This window comes from Ahaetulla prasina, chromosome 1 (genome assembly GCF_028640845.1).
Source record: "Ahaetulla prasina isolate Xishuangbanna chromosome 1, ASM2864084v1, whole genome shotgun sequence".
Classification (NCBI taxonomy): domain Eukaryota; kingdom Metazoa; phylum Chordata; class Lepidosauria; order Squamata; family Colubridae; genus Ahaetulla; species Ahaetulla prasina.
Window position 1 is genome coordinate 77575214 of NC_080539.1, and position 21947 is coordinate 77597160.

The window sequence follows — 21947 nt, forward strand, 5'->3', positions numbered from 1 at the left end:
TCTTATGGCAGTTTATAGGATAATTAAGGTATCAAGGTAGAGGTATGTTATATTTCATATTTGTTTTGAGTGTAATAAAAAAAGAATGTAATCAAATCTCACAATCCATTTTAACATACTTAAAAAATATTGAATAGTCAAATTATAGTTTCCACATTTTTATTTAGAAAATAACAAGAGGAAATTGTCTGTTTCAACACAGTAAATTCGAATTTAAATAGTTAGATTTCTAATCTTATTTCAGAGATAGCAAATGGAAATATCCCACAACAGTCATTATCTTATGATATGAGAAATATTAACAGCAAAAAGTAATACTGTAGGCAAGAGATTTGCAAGTCATGAGTCAGGAACTTAACATGGAATAAAACTGAGTATTAAGACAAACTGCAACAAATAAGTTTGTCAATCTAATTTTACATGAACATTTTTCATATTTATACAGTTTTCCTAATAATATTTCATATTGTGATACCTAATTTCAACAGCTAGAATATGAGAACTTTCTCAAAATGAGTTCAAAGTTGTATCTTCTTAGCTGAAAATCTGTTCAATAAAAAATCCTAGTTTTAGTAGCACCTTTGATTTAAAATAAGAACTTATTTACATGTCAAGTTTTTATTAAATGAGATAACTAATTGAAAAGAACACTCTTTACAGAAAAGGTAACATGCCTATTAGGACTTTCAGGAACTTGTATGTGGATAGAAGTGCTTTTCTCTGTTTTTCCCCATGTAAATAGCATAAAGCCTTTTTTAGAAGAATTTTGAAAACAAAATTTTAAATTGTCTATGCTGTCTGTTCACTGGACATCCAAAATGTGTTACAGAAGAGCCCAGATGATACAGTAAACAAACATCAGATAAAAATCCAACTGCTATGGGATAGAATATGGTGTTTGCTTGATAACTGAAAACAGACTGGTAAGTTTATGCTACTCATTGAACAAATAAATCCTGCATCCATCTTGGAATGGATTTGGAGCCTTCATTAGGTTCTCATTAATGCTAACACATAAAAAAAAATTGGAGGAGACTAGTACACTATTTTCTAGAAAATACAGAAGTATTATATGACACAAATAACTATGTTTCTTATACATTTCTATTAAAGAGAATTGAAATAAGGCATGATTACAATCATTGCTGGATTATGGCTTGAATGAAAATGTATTAAGTGTTATTTTTATTTCAAAGCAACATTTATTGCATAAAAGCAAACAGTCTGTAGTGTCCCACCATTTTTCAAAATTTGCTAAATACTTATACATATCTGAGATTTCAGATGTTCCCCCTCCCAAAAATGCTTAATAAAGGTAGCACTGCTTTTACCAAATATAATATACATGAAGCTAAAAATTTAACAATTTGAATTCAAAATTCAACCATTTGAATTCTTATGAAATAAGCTATAATACAGAGAATATACTAGGATCTCTAGAATCTGTTCAAACAAGCATCTGAAATACTCCTAACACTTGCTTAAAAAGGAATTAAGCCAATTGACTTGGCAGTTTTAATTCTGTTTTTACATATCTAAATCACCTAGTAATACTGATTAAAATAGCATAAAATAATTCTTGCCCGAGTAAATTTTTGCTTTAATTAATCAGACTCCGATTGCAAGCATAATTCAGAAATTAAATTCTAAATTAAATTTAATAAATTAAAATAAGGCAGATTATTGCAGCCTTTACTTAAAGTCTTGGATGAGAAGTGAAACATTTTCAAAGGAAAAAAAAATTCAGTTGCCTTTTCGAAAAAGCACCTTTGGGACAATCATGACCTGGATGATTGAGAATCTCCATACTCAGTAATTTTGATTATTAGGTTTTTGAAGTCTGATGTATTTGCAGATTTAAAATTATAGTTGTTCAATGTCCTTGGATTAGATTATCCATTTTTAGAATATAGGGTCACGTGATCAGGAAGCTTTAGACAAGTATAATTTGTTCAAGGATTAAAACTAATACAACTTTAAATAAGACTTTATAATCACTTTATTGTATACTGTACCAGTATGAAGATGTGAAATGTACAGCAGGAATAGCTAGTGTCATCAGTCTTTTGGAAATGTCCTTTTACTGTGTAACAAACATCTTTACCATTTACCTTTAGCAAGAGTGTTAATACTATGCAGTATTTCTGTATTCAGATGCATCAATATGGTCTTGAAATTATTTCAAAGATAAAACAGGAAAAGAGGCTTTAAATTTATTCCAGAATAGGTACATCTTACAAATATTTGTTGAAGTTGGAGACATGCATCTGTACATACCCACAAACACAATTTACGTGTAAGCAAATAAAACCGGAGGAAAAGAATATTAAAGGGTATCCACAATAGTGTGACACCTAACCTTTCCAAATTCTCAAAGATAAATCACAATCAGTTTCAGATATTAAAATACTTGCCCTGTTCAATCAAACTATAAGAGCCAAGTCGGATAATTTTATTGTATTTTAAATAAAGCTGTGATAGTTTAATAACTCATACAAAGATTCAGTAACAGCTGGTTAATAGAACAATGTATTATTTTTTAGATTATGCCTTTGCACATAAGGCATAATTTCTTCTATAAGATAGCAACTGAAGAAGTCTCTAGAAATGTGAAAATCTTATTTTAAGATTAGGAGTATTGTTGATTTGGAAATGGTTTGTATTGTCAAATAAAATCTAAATAAAGTTCATGAAATCTTGCTTCAAGTCCAAAAGTAGCTTTCAAAAACCAATAACATTTTAATAGAAATGTTACTCTTCTGTCCCTGTTTTTCTATCCTTATGCACAACTATTAATTTTTTAAAAATGAGTTAGTCTTTATTCATTTATCTATTTCATACCCTTTCTATTATAGCAAACATACAATTGAATAAATTATTCATTTTGTAAACACCAATCATATTAGACAGAGAAGTGAATCCATCTGTTCCTTTAATATTAAAAGCCCATTATATTACAAGTAATTTAATAAAAAATTTTAAAAATGGTTGTGCAACTATAAACTGAAACATATGGTAGATATAAAAGACCAATTAAACAATTACAGCTATGATCACTTGCATATCTTAGAAAATCACCAAATGGAAAATTCCCTGGCTTTTGGTCATTGTGGTCACAAAAACTAGCACTGAAGAGAAACTGTTGATTTAAATTAATACTATTTCATACTTTGACTGTGATACAAAAACAAGATCCTACTATGGATATTTATAAATGCACTGGAAAACTCCTGCAGAAAAAAAAAATTTAAGCCATTTGGTTTACCAATTTGACTGTGGGACTTTACAAAGAGAAAGAACAGACTATGTAGATGCTTTGTATTGTGGACTTTTCAAAATAATATTCTTATGCATATGGGTTTATTTTTAATTTGGCACATTATCAATACACAAGAAACTGAAAGCAAGGCTTAGTGATTAAGAAAAACACAACAAAAGTAAATATCATGAGCAACGTTTAGAAAATACAAAAAAAGTACACAAAGTACATTTTTCCTATCATTCATTGGTAGAATTCTCTTCCACATTTTACTGTGCTCTCATAGTTTGTTGGGTATAAATCCTGGTATTGAAGTTTAGGGAGCTCATCATCAACTATTACGAATCAGTCTTGCCTTTAAGTGCAGATACTGCTGATGTCTTGTAAACATTAGTTTGGCATTAGTTTGAATCAGCTGTCCCTTGCTGACAACAATCTCCCCTTCTTTGATAAAGTTGTTGATCAAACTGTAGTGTCTCCAAAGGCTTTGTTCCAGCGAATGTAAGCTTCTAGGGTTTGAGGGCTAAGACTGCATTTTATTTTCTTCAAAGACTCATTGAAATCTGACAGCCGAATATTCCTCATCTAAAAGGAAAAAAAATAAATAAGCTGCCTTGAGTATCATTCAGAGATCTCTCCCCATGCATGTGTTCAGTTAGCCATGTTCCCAGGAAGTTTTGTTGATTAGAAAGATTTGGTGTTATAGAAATGGCTAGTTATATATTAATGTGTAAAAGCAAAAAGTTGAGGTTGGAGTGCTTGCTTTTCTCTTGTGCTGTGCTAGGAAGAGTTGGAAGTCAACGCCCCCTTTTCTTTCTTTTTCTCTTCTCCCTTATATTTCACATCCCCTTTTCACTGTTCCCTTTCTCTCCCTTAATTTCCTATTTTATTTTCTTTTTGTATTTTGTATAATAAAAATAAAATGGATAAAAAGAATATAACATATGTTTTCTAAAACAAGTTTTCTTTATTAACATGGGACTATCAGCATTGAGAAGCAGACCAAAAGTAATTCAACTTGGGTAAGTATTACTATGTTGATTCCACTAGATGGCACTAAAGTATGTGAATCAATTGCAGCAAATCATTTCAGATCATTCGCCTCCCCCCCATTTCTAGCCTGCTAAAATGACTTAAAATACAAAGTGCTTAAGGCAACAGCATACACTGATCTATCCTCTGCTCCCTATTTCAGTCTCAGTCTGTGCATTCGTCATGTCTCTGGAAATTTAGAGGACAGAGAATCTACTAACATGATGCCATAATAGGAAAGGGAGACATTGAACTGGGGAAACAGAACTTTCCAGAGCATACTAAAGGTTGCAGGATGGAATAGAAAAATCTATGTTGTACTCATGGAATGGTAATTTTTACACTACAGTGCTATATAAGTGTCTATACACCTAGCCTTTTTTCTGAAGTGTTGCATATTTTTAGTTGCATTTGTGTTCTCAAATATAAAAGTATGGTTAGAATAGAATAGAATTTTTTTTTTATTGGCCAAATGTGATTGAATACACAAGGAATTTGTCTTGGTGCATATGCTCTCAGTGTACATAAAAGAAAAGATACGTTCATCAAGGTACAACATTTACAACACAAATGATGGTCAATATATCAATATAAATCATAAGGATTGCCAGCAACAAAGTTACAGTCATATAAGTCATAAGTGGAAAGAGATTGGTGATGGGAACGATGAGAAGATTAATAGCAGTGCAGATTTAGTAAATAGTTTGACAGTGTTGAGGAAATTATTTATTTAGCAGAGTGATGGCCTTCGGGGAAAAACTGTTCTTGTGTCTAGTTGTTCTGGTGTGCAATGCTCTATAGCGTCGTTTTGAGGGTAGGAGTTCTACTTAGAGAAATTATTTCTATGACTTATTTTGGGATATTCAGTTGCTTTTTAGTAGTATTGGATTTTTTTTTATATATATATCAGATATATATCTGATATATATCCATATATATACCCAAATATACCCAAATCTGATATATATCCATATATATACCCAAAAATGCCAAGACCTACATATATATATAGTATATATATGTAGGTTTTCACGGGTATATGTATGCAGGTTTTGGTATGTTCGCGTTTTTTCCTGTGTAAGACTTACACGGGGAAAAAACCCGAACATACCAAAACCTACACACACACACACACACATATATATCATATATATATATCATATGATATATAGCTTAGCACTTTTGTAAATTAAATGCATGTGTTCTACTCTCAAAAAAGAGTATCCAAATAATCCATTTCATTTTGAATTTTCAGTTGTGCTCTGAAAACAATAAAAATACAAAATATTAAAAATGATTGAATTGTTGAAGTTAGCAAAGCACATACCTCACTAGCAGACATGTTCTTCACCTGCTCAGGTTTTAATTCTGTAAATTAAAAGAAACATAATTAATTAGTTTCAAATCAATATATCCTATCAGAAAGCTTAATGTCTGAAGTAAGACAACTCTGAATTCTGGCAATAAAGCTGATTTAAACCAGATGTTTAAGTTCATGTTTCTTCATCTTGAAGATCATAAGGCTCTAGGCAGGTCATGAACACATGACCATGGGAATGCTGTAACAGTCGTAAGTGGGAACTGGTCACGAGTCACTTTTTTCAGTGCCGTTGTAACTTCAAATGGTCACTAAACAAATGGTTGTACGTTGAGGATAATCTGTATTAGGCTTTCAAAGATTTGGGGAGCTTTTACAAGTTGAAGAAGAATGAACTTGCTTCCAAAAACTTTCCACTCTCACTACCATTAAAAAAAAAACAAGAAAAAAAGTTAAATCTTTAATTATTCAAATTCTGATATATTGCTATAGACTCCAAAGAGGACTGTTGTTAATAGATAATTAATAATTATCTATTATGTCTATTATCTGTTGATAATAGATATTTGCTAATATTATCTATTATAAAACAACTAGTTTCAACTATTTTGCTTAACAATCTGATACATTAAATTTGTTTAAGCTTGTACCTTGTCTTTTTATATTCAATCTTTTTATCATTTAGTTACTGTAGCTTTTTTGACTTCACTTCGTTATTTCTTTTACATTAATTGCCCCAGCTCCTACCAAATCTAGATATTTGAAAAGATGCAAATATGAATAAATAGGTACCACTTCTCACCACTTTGGTGGGAAAGTAACAATCTTTCGTGTGTCTCCGTGTATAGATATGCTGGCCATATGACCACAGAAAATGTCTTCGGACGATGCTGGCTCCCTCGACTAAGAAACGGAGATGAGCATCATCCCTAGAGTCAAACATGACTGGAAAGGAGAAACCTTTTCCTTTTTTTCATTAGGTTTTAATGTTTAGTTTGATTATGTTTTACTGTTAACCTGTCCTTATTGGATTGGTTGCAAATTCTGCTATATACTGTCTCTGTGCTAAACTACATTCCTAATGAACTCTGTGTGTGTGTATACCAATGTAGCTTTTTTTTGTAAATTAGATACATGCATGCATGTATCTAATTTACAAAGTACTGGTACAACCAATGTTAGCTAGTTAATTCTAATTATTGAAATTATTTTAAAATGCTACTAGTTATAGCAAGGACTTGAGCAAAGGAAACTATTTCTTTGGATCTTAGCTTAACCAAAGATGCATATTTGAGCACTTTTTAGAGCTACCTTACAGATGCATTTAATTTCAAAGCTAAAATTGTGCTTACCTCGTATAGGGCCCAACGCTGCATCTTTTGCCAATGCTGTTAAGTCACTACCTGAATATCCATCTGTCATTCTTTAGAAGAGAACACAATTTCAAAAATTTATATTCTCTACAGAAAGCTAACAAAGTTTACATTACATTCTTTATTATAAAGCAGTACGATACAAATGAGTAAAACAGTTTGTAAATTTTGGATAAAATAATTAGGTCCATAGTTCAGAAAGACTTTTCAATATTTAATGCTCTAATATTAATGATATTAAATTGTAGTCTTATCATTTAAGATGTCAGAATACTATATTTGATGAGAGATGAAGTGCTGATTTCTTTATAAACAGTGAGGAAGAGAAACATGACTATGCCATTACTCAGAGCCATTTATATTTAGCATTTCTTCTTATGAGCAACAGCTGCAAATATCACTAGGCACAGTCTACCTAGATTTAGCAGTAAGTTAGAATTTACTCACCTAGCTAACTGTGCTAATTCCTTTTGGGTTAATGGATTTCCTTGTTTGCTCAAGAGATTTTTTAGTAAAAGTAGCCGAGTCTGCAAAATATAACATTTTCTATTTGCAATCTCACCTCTGTTTAAATAATCAAGCAAAGACACTATACATCTGAAAATAGTGCAGAATGATTTTCACTTTGCAAAGGCAACACGATTAAGTTGAAATCATACGGGGTAAAAGTGAATATATCTTAAAAGTATCTTTATGGTTCTATGTCTTACTATTATAAAAATATTAGCAAAATGCTAAAGGCTTAATAGAAACACAACAAACTGCAAGAGTTCAGCATTTTTCTATTCAATCTATAATACCAGTTCCAATCAGAATATCCCGGCTTCTCGCATATTTTAACACATTCATTAAATATGTGAAAAGCTATTAAAATCTGATTGGGACTCATATGGAAGACAATGAACAACTCGCAACTGGCTTTAATTTGCTGTCTAGTACATTATGGGTTTAAATAGATATCCCATGACAAGCACCACTTTTGGCTTGGCATCCATGCAAATATACCATTTAAACTTACTTGCCTGTTCTTGAAAGTTTTCTTTCGCATAAAAGTGAAAGCTTAGATTTTCAGATAAATGAAAAGTAAGTAAACTTGAAGCAGAAAGATGAATTCTTTTTATGTAATCCTTTTATAAATAAGGCACACTCAGAACTGATATAGTGACAATTAAACTTCCATCCACATTTATGTTAATTATGATGTTAATGGTAATTTGTTCTTCAGCTACAATCTAGGTTCAAATTGTCACTACTTCATAGGAAAAGTTAAAGAAAACTTACGGAGTAGGGAAATGAGCAAAGGGGATAACTGACAAAGGAAATAATTAAAAAGAAGGAAAAGAAAAGAAAGAGTATTACTACAGAAATCCTAGAAGACCTTGTGATAGAAGAATCCATCCTATAATTCAGGGGTCTCCAACCTTGGTCCCTTTAAGACTTGTGGGCTTCAACTCCCAGAGTTGAAGTCCACAGGTCTTAAACGGACCAAGGTTGGAGACCCCTGCTATAATTAAACATGAACAAACCAATTTTTGTATTATTAATTTGCATCCAAGAATTGAATAAGAGACATTCTTGCTTTAAAATATCGCCATAATCTACATACCTCTTCATTGGGCAATGATACATATACTCTTTTGGTGAATCGTCTGAAAAAGGAATAGAAAGTATAGAAGAAAGTATAAAAAGATCTACTTAAGATTCCAGATATAATAAAAAATATTGAAAATATAACAAAATTTTCAAACCAGGATTGTAGTTAGCAAAAATGATTTTTTAACTCTAAAATTTAAAATTGGCCTATATTTATTGCTGGCAGTTAATATTAGAATTTCAAGATCGCACTTTGTTATCAGCCCAGCTGGCTTTGAGAAGTGGGAATTGTAGAAGAGATTATGAGGAAAAGATTATTATGAGGAAGAAAGATACACTGGGTTTGTTAAAGTGGAACACAGACAAAAAAAGAAAAGGGGGAAATGAAAAAACAGGAAACAAATAGAAACGGAAAAATCTCTATTCAACATCAAAGCAGCTGCACTTTTCACTTAATTTTACTTATTTTGTAGGCATTTATTTTGTAGGGCTAAGATCCAATTCTGTATTAATGTGCAAATTTAATTTTCTAACTTAATTATTTTTATTATTTATTTTTAAATAAATTAATAATTGTATAAAAATGACATCTTACTAAACTTCTATTTAAAATATATAACTCAGAATGGCTTTACTGATTAGAATTTAACAGTGAAAGAAGAGGTGACATGAACAATGGAAGGAAGAATTAATTAATTTAATTATTAATAATTAATAATATTATTATTTAATAATATTAATAATCATTAATAAAATTTAAATTCAGGCCCAATGCATTTTAGAAAACGTGTTGCTTTTTCAAGTGTGCCACAAAAACAGAATGCAAAAATAGATACCAGAATAACTTTCAATACATACAGGTAGTATGACCAGTCGCTTAGCAATCATCCAAAGTTACAACAGACTCTCCCAAAAATCTTACCTCAGACCTGGATTTGAAGTTCCAACAGCTGTTCCCCTGTTCCCCACCCCCTTCACGTGATTGCATTTTGGCACTTGGCAACCAGTACGTTTCTACAGTATCCTTGAAAAAGCAATAAATATTCCAAAATATATAGGAAAACTAAATTTTCCTGGCAGTTGGGATTCTTCCCTCTATGATAACTATAATTTGGTCAATTATTTTGAAATAATGAATATACATATAAGAAGAAAAATCTGAGAACTGAAAGATGTTTTGAAACAATGGCATTTGGCCAAAAAGATCTCTCCATTTTCAGTGAATAGAAGTTTATATTTCACTTTTAATATATTCAATCGGTCTTCAGTAACAAAATGAAGATAAATTGTTGATTTGTATCAAAAATATAGTTACAAAATATTTCCAACAATTCATTCCAATAATATTTCCAGTAAATATATCATCATCTAGGAAAATATTTACTGTCCTTTTTTTCATTTTTTTTACCAAAATATAGTCTTTACACATGGCGTATCAAATTAGTGTTCAAGAATAGCATCAAAGCTACATTTACATCGTATATTCCTAATTAATTATGCATGAGTTAAAATACCTGAGTACAGCATCATCAAGCTCCTGTGGCCTGTTAGTTGCTCCCATTACTAAAATGCGATCTTCTCCTGAAGACTGTACCTTTTTTCCCCCAGAAAGCAAATTCAGATAGAATCAGAAAAGAAAACATTACACTATAATAAAAATATTGAAAATATAACAAAATTTTCAAACCAGGATTGTAGTTAGCAAAAATGATTTTTTAACTCTAAAATTTAAAATTGGCCTATATTTATTGCTGGCAGTTAATATTAGAATTTCAAGATCGCACTTTGTTATCAGCCCAGCTGGCTTTGAGAAGTGGGAATTGTAGAAGAGATTATGAGGAAGAGATTATTATGAGGAAGAAAGATACACTGGGTTTGTTAAAGTGGAACACAGACAAAAAAAGAAAAGGGGGAAATGAAAAAACAGGAAACAAATAGAAACGGAAAAATCTCTATTCAACATCAAAGCAGCTGCACTTTTCACTTAATTTTACTTATTTTGTAGGCATTTATTTTGTAGGACTAAGATCCAATTCTGTATTAATGTGCTAATTTAATTTTCTAACTTAATTATTTTTATTATTTATTTTTAAATAAATTAATAATTGTATAAAAATGACATCTTACTAAACTTCTATTTAAAATATATAACTCAGAATGGCTTTACTGATTAGAATTTAACAGTGAAAGAAGAGGTGACATGAACAATGGAAGGAAGAAATTAATTAATTTAATTATTAATAATTAATAATATTATTATTTAATAATATTAATAATCATTAATAAAATTTAAATTCAGGCCCAATGCATTTTAGAAAACGTGTTGCTTTTTCAAGTGTGCCACAAAAACAGAAACAATGCAAAAATAGATACCAGAATAACTTTCAATACATACAGGTAGTATGACCAGTCGCTTAGCAATCATCCAAAGTTACAACAGACTCCCAAAAATCTTACCTCAGACCTGGATTTGAAGTTCCAACAGCTGTTCCCCTGTTCCCCACCCCCTTCACGTGATTGCATTTTGGCACTTGGCAACCAGTACGTTTCTACAGTATCCTTGAAAAAGCAATAAATATTCCAAAATATATAGGAAAACTAAATTTTCCTGGCAGTTGGGATTCTTCCCTCTATGATGACTATAATTTGGTCAATTATTTTGAAATAATGAATATACATATAAGAAGAAAAATCTGAGAACTGAGAGATGTTTTGAAACACAATGGCATTTGGCCAAAAAGATCTCTCCATTTTCGGTGAATAGAAGTTTATATTTCACTTTTAATATATTCAATCTGTCTTCAGTAACAAAATGAAGATAAATTGTTGATTTGTATCAAAAATATAGTTACAAAATATTTCCAACAATTCATTCCAATAATATTTCCAGTAAATATATCATCATCTAGGAAAATATTTACTGTCCTTTTTTTCATTTTTTTTACCAAAATATAGTCTTTACACATGGCGTATCAAATTAGTGTTCAAGAATAGCATCAAAGCTACATTTACATCGTATATTCCTAATTAATTATGCATGAGTTAAAATACCTGAGTACAGCATCATCAAGCTCCTGTGGCCTGTTAGTTGCTCCCATTACTAAAATGCGATCTTCTCCTGAAGACTGTACCTTTTTTCCCCCAGAAAGCAAATTCAGATAGAATCAGAAAAGAAAACATTACACTATAATAAAATATATATTCTTGTAACTGGGAACAAACTGTTTGCAAACCATGTAGTGGCAATGCAGAAATCATTATTATTTTGAGGAGTTTAATGACATATTATGATTTTCTCCTTATTAGGAAAAGTCTAGAAGTTTTTATTTCTTATTTACTGAAGAAAGGAGAAAGGGGGACAGGAATCTTCAGGTAGCTTCAAAGTTTTTCATACACCTGAGAATCATATGCCGCCAAGTCAAGGGGAGGTCTTGCAGTCTGCTGACAAATAACAGTCATGATGCTAGGTTTTGATAAAAACCTTGGGGTTTGTCATGATTGACTCGCTAAGCAACCTTGCTCGCAACCAGATAACAGTAATGGGAGGGTGGAGGGAATGTAAGTGTGCCGCCTGGAAGCAGGAGACAGACTCAAACCCCAACTGGGAATGTAAGTACAACTGATTGGTGGACAATCAGGGTGGGAAAAGAAAAGTTTTCCTATAACGTTTGCACACGAAAACAAGAGAACTGGCTTTTCTACTTCTGTTTTTAAGGAGCTCCTGGCAGCTTGTAAAAGATTGGGATATTATCTTGCTTGTTATGTATGCTTTTGATTCTGCTTGAGGTAACAATAAAACTTAAAGTCATTTTATTCACTTCTGTATTTATTGTCTCTAGAGCCAAAAGAACCAATTGCCTGGGTGCCTGATCACTGCCCTGACGCTTGGCAAAACACACCACTTTGCTCTCATTTATAAATACTGTATTTCACTGTATAGTACATTGTAAACACATTAATAATTTCATTGGGTTTGGTGGTCTTGAAGTTAACAGCAAGCACACTGAAAAATACTTGAAGCTTAGCTTAGAAAAGGGGGTGGGGGCAAAGAACAGTAACAGTTCATCTTTTACTAGAAAAATCTCAACTGTTTTTTTAAAATCAGTAACAAAAACTTTAATCTTTAGAGTTAAAAAATGCTATATAACTGCCACCATCACTGTAATACTGTTCAACAATTAATACTTACACCATCAAACTCTATTAAGAATTCTGTTTTTAAACGGCGGCTAGCATCATGTTCACCTTCTCTTCTTTCACATAATAAACTATCCACTTCATCTAAAACATAAAGATAACTTTTATTGTCATTTTTTACTATAAGCACACTGTCATACATTAAAAATGAACTTCTGTTGCCTGCTCAAAAGAAAGTATATATCTACTCATATCCATACATAACACACATATACACATGCTATGCACATACATATATATCTATACCCATGCCCATGCATATATACATATACATATTAATCACTGTCCATTTTGAATACATAGTAGAAAATATATAATTAATATTAAATGAATACTTTAATACAATGTAAAATTGTTTATATAATACAATACTCTATATTCTAAATAGCATATATTTCTCAAGTGCTCTTAACTAAGTTATCAACATTTTTAGAAATGACAAGAATTAAAATTTCTGGTCCAGGTTATTAATATGCTATCTGCAAAGCATTTAGCCAAATATGGCTTATCTTAAAAATCTAAGCAAAGCAGATCTGGTTTGTACCTGACTACAAACTGACTACAGGAATTCTTAGGATAAGAGGCTAGACCAAGAAGTTTAGAAAAAAGAGAAGGTAATGGGAATCCATCTCCATATATTGGTTAAGAAAATTAACAAGTACCTGTCAAGGTCATTGATTGGGGAAAATTTTGCTTTTTTAAAAAAAAAATTCCTATTCTCCGGTTGGGATTATCAGTAGTTGTCATAAATGGTATAAAATAAATTTAAAACTGTGGTTTAAGAACATATTATTTCTGCAATGCAACTCAATCTAATAAAATGGATAGTGAATAATATGTTATTCCCAATTAAAAGACTATTTTTAAAAGGTTTAGGCTTTAAATTTAAATAAAAATTTTGATTAGTCAGATACATGAAATTTTACCAATAAAAATGATAGAAGGCTGAAGTTCTCTAGCTACTGCAAAAAGTGCACGGACTAGTTTCTCTCCTTCACCAACCTAAGGAAAAAACAAAGAAGGTACGTACCTCAAATTGATTGAATCAAATGCTTCACAACTGGCATATTATCAGTGGATACTAAAACACGACTAATTTGTCTTTTTTATGACTGTGACATTAAATCTGTGTTACAATATTTACTATACTATAATTAAATAATTTTTTAAAAGTTTGTTAAAAGTTTTCATCTCTACCTCCCTCTACAAACCAGGCACATCTAAAAAGCTTTTTTTCCCACCCAGCAGGCTGCCCCAAAGAATGTGGACTGGAAAAGGTTTTAAAAGGAAATGGGTTTTTACAAAATTAGTAGATAGTTATTACTCCAAGCTAATAACAAAGGAAAGTACAGAATCATACAATCATACTGTGTTGGAGGAGCTTTTTTTGCTTCTGTCTTGACAGAAACACAAAATTGAAATGTTAAGATAACACATCAAAAATCTGTTGCTGCGAGACGACTTCCGGTATCCAGCGGCAACGGACGTCTGGAAGGCTTCTCCTGCCTCCAGCGCCCGAATCCGGCCGCCGCCGAGGCCCCCAGGGGCCAGGTGTTCCGAAAAGGACACCTGCCGCACGGACGGCTCGCCAGGGGTCTCCCAGCCGACATACAGGACTGTGTGGACCGATGGTGGCGCTGGCCCTAGGCTCGGCGGGGTTCGAGGCCACAGGCCGCGCCATTATTTTGGTCGCCTGGGCCGCTGTGCCCGGTGACACCGGCGCATTGGATTTTTAACTGCAGCAGCCTGGTGGTGAACAGGGAACGGAGAAGAATTGAGGAGGAGAAGGGAAGGGAATATCGGTAAACGTGAGTGGACTGCTCCGGAGTGCGGGGGGGTTTTTTCTCCCCTGCGGTTGGAAGGAGCACGAGTTATTCTGGAGAGAGGAGAACTTAAAATAAGAAGATTACCGGTTTTGTGGAGCTCTGGAGAGAAGAGGTGATGGAGAAATTTAGGAGGGAAGGTTTGGGGCCCCCCCTCCTTCTGGGGAACAGTGGTGGCGCCCAGCTTCCGCCTTCACTATGAGAATTTTGATGACATCACTTCCCTTCGGCTTCCTGGTTGACTAACTGTACTCTGGACTCGTTGCTCCTGTGAGTGCCCCCTGGTGGATCCGGAGGAAATTACAAGGATACTGTGCTTGCCTGAGGATTTTGATTCTTTTTTTTTTTCAAATGGCAAAAGGTCAGAAACCAACTGCTGGAGAGATGGAGAGAATTCTGGAAAAGTTATCCAACATGGACAAGAAACTGGATGATTTGCAAAGAGGCCAAACGGAAATAAGAGCAGAAATTGTGACTATCCAAAAGGATTTAAAGGACACTCAACAAGTCTCAGCAGAAAACAAGCAGAAAGTGGAAGGTCTGAGGAGAGATGCGGCAGTGCAGAAAAGAGAGGAGACGACAGGCAATGCTGTGCTTGGACTACAGATGGATAAAATGTCTTATTTCCTTAGGTTTCAAAATTTGGAAGAAGTGGACCAAGAAGACTTGAGAGATGTTGTGACTAAATTGTTGGGAGAATTTCTTGGGAGAGGTGTTGATTTCATGAATTGGGATGTGGATCGAGTTTATAGAGTTAATTCGCAATATGCACGCACGCATGCAGTTCCCAGAGAGGTTCATGTCAAATTTGTGAGAAGAGAGACGAGAGATGAAATTCTTAGAAAACATAGGAGTGGGGCACTGATTTACAGGGGCAGGGAGATAGCCATTCTGAGGCAGATTCCCAGACAGGTACGTGAAAAAAGAAAGAAATATTATTTTTTGTCAAGCAAATTGTACCAGAAGGAGTGGGCTTCAGATGGCTGATGCCAGAGGGATTGATGATTTTCCGGGAGGGCATTACGAAAAAATCAGTACAATTATGGAGGCTACGGCCTATGTGGAGGAACACAAAGCCTTCCTGGAATCAGATGACCCAGGAATTGAAGAAGGGGAGGTTATAGATCATGGGGCTGAAGCGGCTGCCGCTGTTGCGGCCCTGGAGTTGGGTCAGGCTGGACCCAGAGTTCTGAGATCCAAAACTAGGAAGTGATAAAGATATTTGGGATTGTGTTGGTTTTCCTTATTCTCTTTTGTACGATATTCTGTTTATTCTTGACTCTTCTTTATTACGTATTTAAAATTTGCAAACTTTGCTACTTCGTGTCACCTGCTTGCCTTATGGCTGTTGTATGTGTTAAAAAATTTGAGTAAAATTCTTATTTTAGATAAGAAAAATGAAAATTTACCATACCTGATATGTATTTGTATAAACCTTTTTTGACTAATAAAAACTTTTTGAACAGAAAAAAAAAAAAATCTGTTGCTGCCAATTAATGTAGATGTAATGCACCTACTAATTCTTTTAACCAATCTCTATTCCTGAAAAACCCATTTCTTGATATCTGGATAGATTTACAGTTCTGGAGATATAATGGAAAAAGAATTACCTAAATACCGTATATACTCGAGTATAAGCCGACCCGAATATAAGCCGAGGCACCTAATTTTACCACAAAAAACTGGGAAAAACTATTGACTCGAGTATAAGCCGAGGGTGGGAAATGAGGCAGCTACTGGTCAATGTAAAAAATAAAGATAGAGCCAAGTAAAATAACATGAATATTTATTTGAACGAAAAACAATAAAAGTGCAAAAGGGGGAAGGAGGATTCCCAGCTCTAAACAAAGGGAAATCCCGGAATGCCAGCGCGAAAGGCGGTGCTCGCGTTCCTCCTCCCTTGCTCAAAAGCCCCAACATGATATTGGAATTGGATGCCATTATATACCTGCTGAGGGATAATTTGAATAACTTGAAAGATATAAAAGCTCTAAACATATTTGTTTAAAAATCTAAAATCTATACTTAAAATAAATGAATATAAAGTAATAAAGTTCTTTAAAGTTGTAATTCACTTTGCTGCTGAAAAAGAAAGGAAGCTTAACACCTTAAATGGTATTTATTAACTGAAATATCATCAAATCAAATATATAATGAGGTATATTATAATGACCTTTGTTTTCAGAAAGAAGCATGATGGAAGTTTTTCAATAAAGGGGAAATATAGAAAAACTTAGTGTCATGCTCATATATCATCTTTACAGATGTTGTTAACACTATACTATGGCAGCATATGATGGTACAATGTTTCAATCAATTTCAGGATGAAAACTCATCAATGAGGAGGAGGAGTATAATTTATTAACCTTGTATGATATCAGTTTCTCAAGGACTCTAGAAGGACCCGAGGAAGAAATCTCTGCCCCTCCCACTTTCCTTTCCAACCCAGCCTTCCAAGGGGACCCGAGAGGAAGAAATCTCTGCCCCTCCCACTTTCCCTTTCCAACCCAGCCTTCCAAGGGGACCTTGAGGAGAAATCTCTGCCCCTCCCACTTTCCCTTTCCAAGGCAGCCTTCCAAGAGGACCTCTCGAAAAGAGCGAAAGCTTTCTCCTGGTCGTTTACCACCACCATACCCTCCACGCCGCCATCCTAGGCTGGGTTAGAAACAAGGAGGGGAAGTTCAAGGACCACATCGATGGCACGAGCTCAGATTGCCGGCTGGGGATGATGGGCGCTGCAGTGCGATCTCGGGAGAGACTAGGGGAAGAAAGAATGACTGTTTCCCACACCCTAGGATTGGGGAAAACATTGACCCCCTTAGTTGCGGGAGAAGGGTTGCGCTTCAAAGCGGTCGCCTCCATCCATCAATCCATCCTTCCTTCCTTCCTTCCTTCCATCCTTTTTTTTTTCCCAGCGAGCGTGCGTGTGTGTGACATGCAAGCAAGACGCCTCACGGGCATGTGAACTGGGTATGTCTAGTTTAGGGGTGACATGATAGGAACATTCCAATATCTCAGGGCTGCCACAAAGAAGGGGGAATCAAACTATTCTCCAAAGCACCTGAGGGCAGGACAAGAAGCATGGGTGGAAACTAATCAAGGAGAGAAGCAACCTAGAACTAAGGAGAAATTTCCTGACAGTTAGAACAATTAACCAGTGGAACAACTTGCCTCCAGAAGTTGTGAATGCTCTAACACTGGAAGTTTTTAAGAAGATATTGGATAAGCATTTGAAGTGGTATAAGGTTTCATGTAAGCAGGGTTAGACTAGAAGACCTCCAAGGTCCCTTCCAACTCTATTATTCTGTTTTTTTGTTCTGTTTTCTTTCTAATCTATCTATCTATCTATCTATCTATCTATCTATCTATCTATCTATCTATCTATCTATCTATCTATCTATCTAATTAGCTAGCTAGCTAGCTATCATTATCTCGCTTCAAAAGACAAAACCTAAACACGAAGTTGTAGCTGAATAGCCCTACATAATTTAGCTTTTTCCAAGCTGGTGATTTCCAAAGGCTTTGAAATGCGACTTTCCTCATCCTCTGCCAGGATAAGCTGATGTGCTCAGAAGGCTGGGAATGGTGGCATTTCACATTTCTTGTGGGCAGAAGGTGGACCCTATGTTTCCTTGAAAACACCTCCCAATATTTATTAGAGTGACTTCTCTCCCAGAAGAAAGGTGCGAGCGCTGTTTAACAATCCCGTCAGCTAAATCCTATCGAGTCAAAGGCCAGTCAATGGGGCTAGGATGAATTCTGGGTCACCAGGGACCCTTTTTGTGCCCGTTCCCCAACCAGGGCGGGCCAAGCAGCCGCTCTTTAGCGGCTCTGGAATGGATGTTGAGGTAACCCAAGAGGCAGCCTCTTTTCAACTCCCCGCCTTTTTAAACGCGTCCTGCCGGGCGGCGACAGGGACGCGGACACCAAAAGCGGCGCCTGCTCTTCTCCGCTCTTTATTTTATTTTAGTATTCAATCGGCAGCAGAGGCTCGAGCCTTCTGGGGCGCCGGAAAAGGAGCCGAGGAGCTGCAGCAACGTTGCAAGAGAGCCGAAAAGAGGGGTGGGGGGGGGAGAGAAGCAAAAAAGAAGAAGAAGCAGCAAGCTTTCCAGCCGACTTCGGTGTGGCGCGAGAATCCGATCCACCGCCTCCTTCCCCCGGCCGACAGGGCTGAACTGCCGCGCTGCACCACCACTTCCCAAAACAGATTTCCAGACTTGGAAGCAGCCCGCCACGAAAGGAGGAGGAGGAGGAGGAGGAGGAGGAGGAGGAGGAAGCGAAGGCGAGCGCCGGCTGCTCCTGCTGCTGTTTCGCGCTCTCCGCCCCCTTCCAGCGCCTTGACGCAGAGCGAGAGAGAGCAGAGAAAGGAACCGCGCCGTCCGACCGGCTGTGTGTGTGTTTGTGGTGGGGTCTGCCCCAGCCACCCACCCACTCGCTCCCTTTCCTCTTCGGAGCGTGGGCTGATCTTAGAAGCCGCGCTGTCCCGGGGCCGTCGCCTCCTCCTCTTCCTCCACGCCGCTCCTCTTGCACGCCTCAACCCCCATCCCCCACCCTCTCCGCGCGTGAAGGTCACCTCCTCCCTCTTCCAGGCGGCGGCGGCGGCGGCTCCGAGCGGAGCGCCACAGCCGGCAGCTCCGCTTCCCTCCCACCTTCCTCCTTGCTAAAGGGCCAAAGTCGGCTCCCCCGCCCCGCCGCGGGGACCCGAGCCAAGCCGGTCGCAGTCCAGCCGAACGGTGAAAGCGACATGCCGAGCGCCACTCCGCTTTCACCGTTCGGCTGGACTGCGACCGGCTTGGCTCGGGTCCGCAGTAACTCCGCCAGGCTGTGCCAAGAAACCATTTAAAAGCCCAACTTCTGAAGCACGGAGGAGAAGAAAGAAAGCCTGGCGGGCTTTTAAATGGTTTCTTCGCGGCACAGCCTGGCGGAGTTACTGCGGACCCGAGCCAAGCCGGTCCCGGTCCAGCCGAACGGTGAAAGCGGAGCGGGTCCGCAGTAACTCCGCCAGGCTGTGCCAAGAAACCATTTAAAAGCCCAACTTGAAGCACGGAGGAGAAGAAAGAAAGCCCTGGCGGGCTTTTAAATGGTTTCTTCGGCACAGCCTGGCGGAGTTACTGCGGACCCGAGCCAAGCCGGTCCCGGTCCAGCCGAACGGTGAAAGCGGAGCGGGTCCGCAGTAACTCCGCCAGGCTGTGCCACGAAGAAACCATTTAAAAGCCCAACTTGAAGCACGGAGGAGAAGAAAAGCCCTGGCGGGCTTTTAAATGGTTTCTTCGCGGCACAGCCTGGCGGGAGTTACTGCGGACCCGAGCCAAGCCGGTCCCAGTCCAGCCGAACGGTGAAAGCGAGCGGCGCCGCATGTCGCTTTCACCATTCGGCTGGACTGGGACCGCTTGGCTCGGGTCCGCAGTAACTCCGCCAGGCTGTGCCAAGAAACCATTTAAAAGCCCAACTTCTGAAGCACGGAGGGAGAAGAAAGAAAGCCCTGGCGGGGCTTTTAAATGGTTTCTTCGCGGCACAGCCTGGCGGGAGTTACTGCGGACCCGAGCCAAGCCGGTCCCAGTCCAGCCCAACGGGGGAAGCGGGGGGGCGCTCGGCATGTCGCTTTCACCGTTCGGCTGGACTGCGACCGGCTTGGCTCAGGTCCGCGCGGCGAACTGCTCAGCCTTGGGCAAATCCCGCCGGACGATCTCGCCGCCTCTTTGGCGTCTCCTGTGCGGGGTTCCCGAAGTACATCAAGACGTAGACTCGAGTATAAGCCGAGGGGGCGCTTTTCAGCACAAAAAACGTGCTGAAAAACTCGGCTTATACTCGAGTATATACGGTACTTATTTCTGTAGCACCATGTCCAAGAGGACTTCATCCATACAGTTATTTTTCAGAGGGACATAAGATGACTTAAGAGGGGAAAAGGAAGATACTACAATTTTTTCTTCTAAAATCTATTATATTACAGCTTTGAAATTTTATGTATTCCAGTGGAATAAAATTAGATACAGATGTAGATACAAAATTAGAAATAGTTTAGAAACAGATAAACATTATTTCCAATGTACTGGAATCTGGTGCAGATACAGCTCCATTTATTATTATTTTTCAAAAGTTCCTAAGATGACTCTTTAACCACAGCCAGAATATAATATTGCTACTCACATATTTTGATGTCAGACTTGCAGCACTTATGTTAAAGAAGGTTGAATTTGATTCTGCAGCCACTGCTTTGGCCTATATTAAAAAATATTGGTTTAAGACTGCAACATAATATCAAGCATATAACAGCAATGTAATTATCCTTATTAGCCAGAGTTCTGCTGAATTGGACACATATGTGGCCAGTAAATAACTATATATGTTAAAGGAAATTTCAATCTATCAGCACTTTAGCAACGTATGTTATACTTTTAAATGTCTCCTCATATATTTCAGAGTTTACTTTTCTTGTAAGATACTGTGAAATTCTGACCATTCTTCTAACTGGAGTACCCATGACCCAACATGAAACTATTCTGTTATCTCAAAATGATAGAAAAGAATATTTCTTGGGTACACATATAAAATATAATGTTCAAATACTGCTTCCATAAGCAATATGCCAAAGCACAAATAGGCAGTATTTTCTGGCTAAAGGGAAGGGCAGAACAACTGAAATGAATGAGCTGAGAATATAAATGGCATTTATTTTTCTGGATTAAGGGGCGAAATTTTGAGGATCTTGAAAATTGTCTTAAGCCTCTTTTAAATCTCGTATGTTTGTTTCCTGTCTTAAAATGACAGAAAAACACACTGCCAATTTTTAGCAAATATAATCCGATTTAGAAGGGGTACTGGGGGAACAAAAAGGAGATTGCCTGCCCATGTGATAGAAGAAAGCAGCTCTCTTACCAGCATTGTCTTCCCATTTCCTGGTGGGCCAAACAACAACAATCCTCGTGCAGGAGCCCTAAGTCCTGTAAACAACTAGAAGATTGACTGAATTACATTTTGGTTCATGGCATAATTTGAAGTCTTCAGCCTATAAACTAGTAATTTTATACCTGAGATAAAACATTATTAATGTGTTTTGCAGTAAATATGAAAAACACTGATCATCCTGATCACTGAATACTTTGTCATTGAACTCTATTTTTTTGTACTTGATACTAGGTCAGGATAAGAGTCTAGGAAAAATAGGCCAAAAAAGACCACTTAAAAAATCAAATAATACAAAAGAAAATTGTGAAAATAATGTTTAAATTACTAAATTTAAGATATATTATTTGGAATTCACCAAGCTATAAGTGCTTTAGAAACAACTCCCTTTCTAGAAGGGAATTAATTATTTTTTTTACTACCAGTATTATAAATTGCTTATTTGT

At 36.5% G+C, this 21947-nt stretch overlaps 1 protein-coding gene across 5 annotated transcripts in view; it reads right to left on the reverse strand.

Moving 5' to 3' along the window:
* Positions 1–2198: 2198 nt before the first annotated feature.
* SPAST (spastin) overlaps positions 2199–21947 on the reverse strand; it is a 56286-nt gene continuing 36537 nt past the window's right edge. For 4 of the 5 annotated variants that reach the window (XM_058164861.1, XM_058164846.1, XM_058164852.1 and 1 more), the window contains 10 exons: positions 21475–21549; positions 20746–20817; positions 13699–13774; positions 12765–12856; positions 11627–11706; positions 8589–8631; positions 7430–7509; positions 6962–7032; positions 5619–5659; positions 2199–3844 (listed from right to left, as the gene is read on the reverse strand). In XM_058164861.1, the coding sequence (XP_058020844.1) occupies positions 3722–3844; positions 5619–5659; positions 6962–7032; positions 7430–7509; positions 8589–8631; positions 11627–11706; positions 12765–12856; positions 13699–13774; positions 20746–20817; positions 21475–21549 (753 nt within the window). In that variant the 3' untranslated portion in view covers positions 2199–3721. Of the gene's footprint in view, positions 3845–5618; positions 5660–6961; positions 7033–7429; positions 7510–8588; positions 8632–10089; positions 10170–11626; positions 11707–12764; positions 12857–13698; positions 13775–20745; positions 20818–21474; positions 21550–21947 lie in introns of all 5 variants that reach the window. The other variant, XM_058164840.1, reaches the window with a different exon arrangement.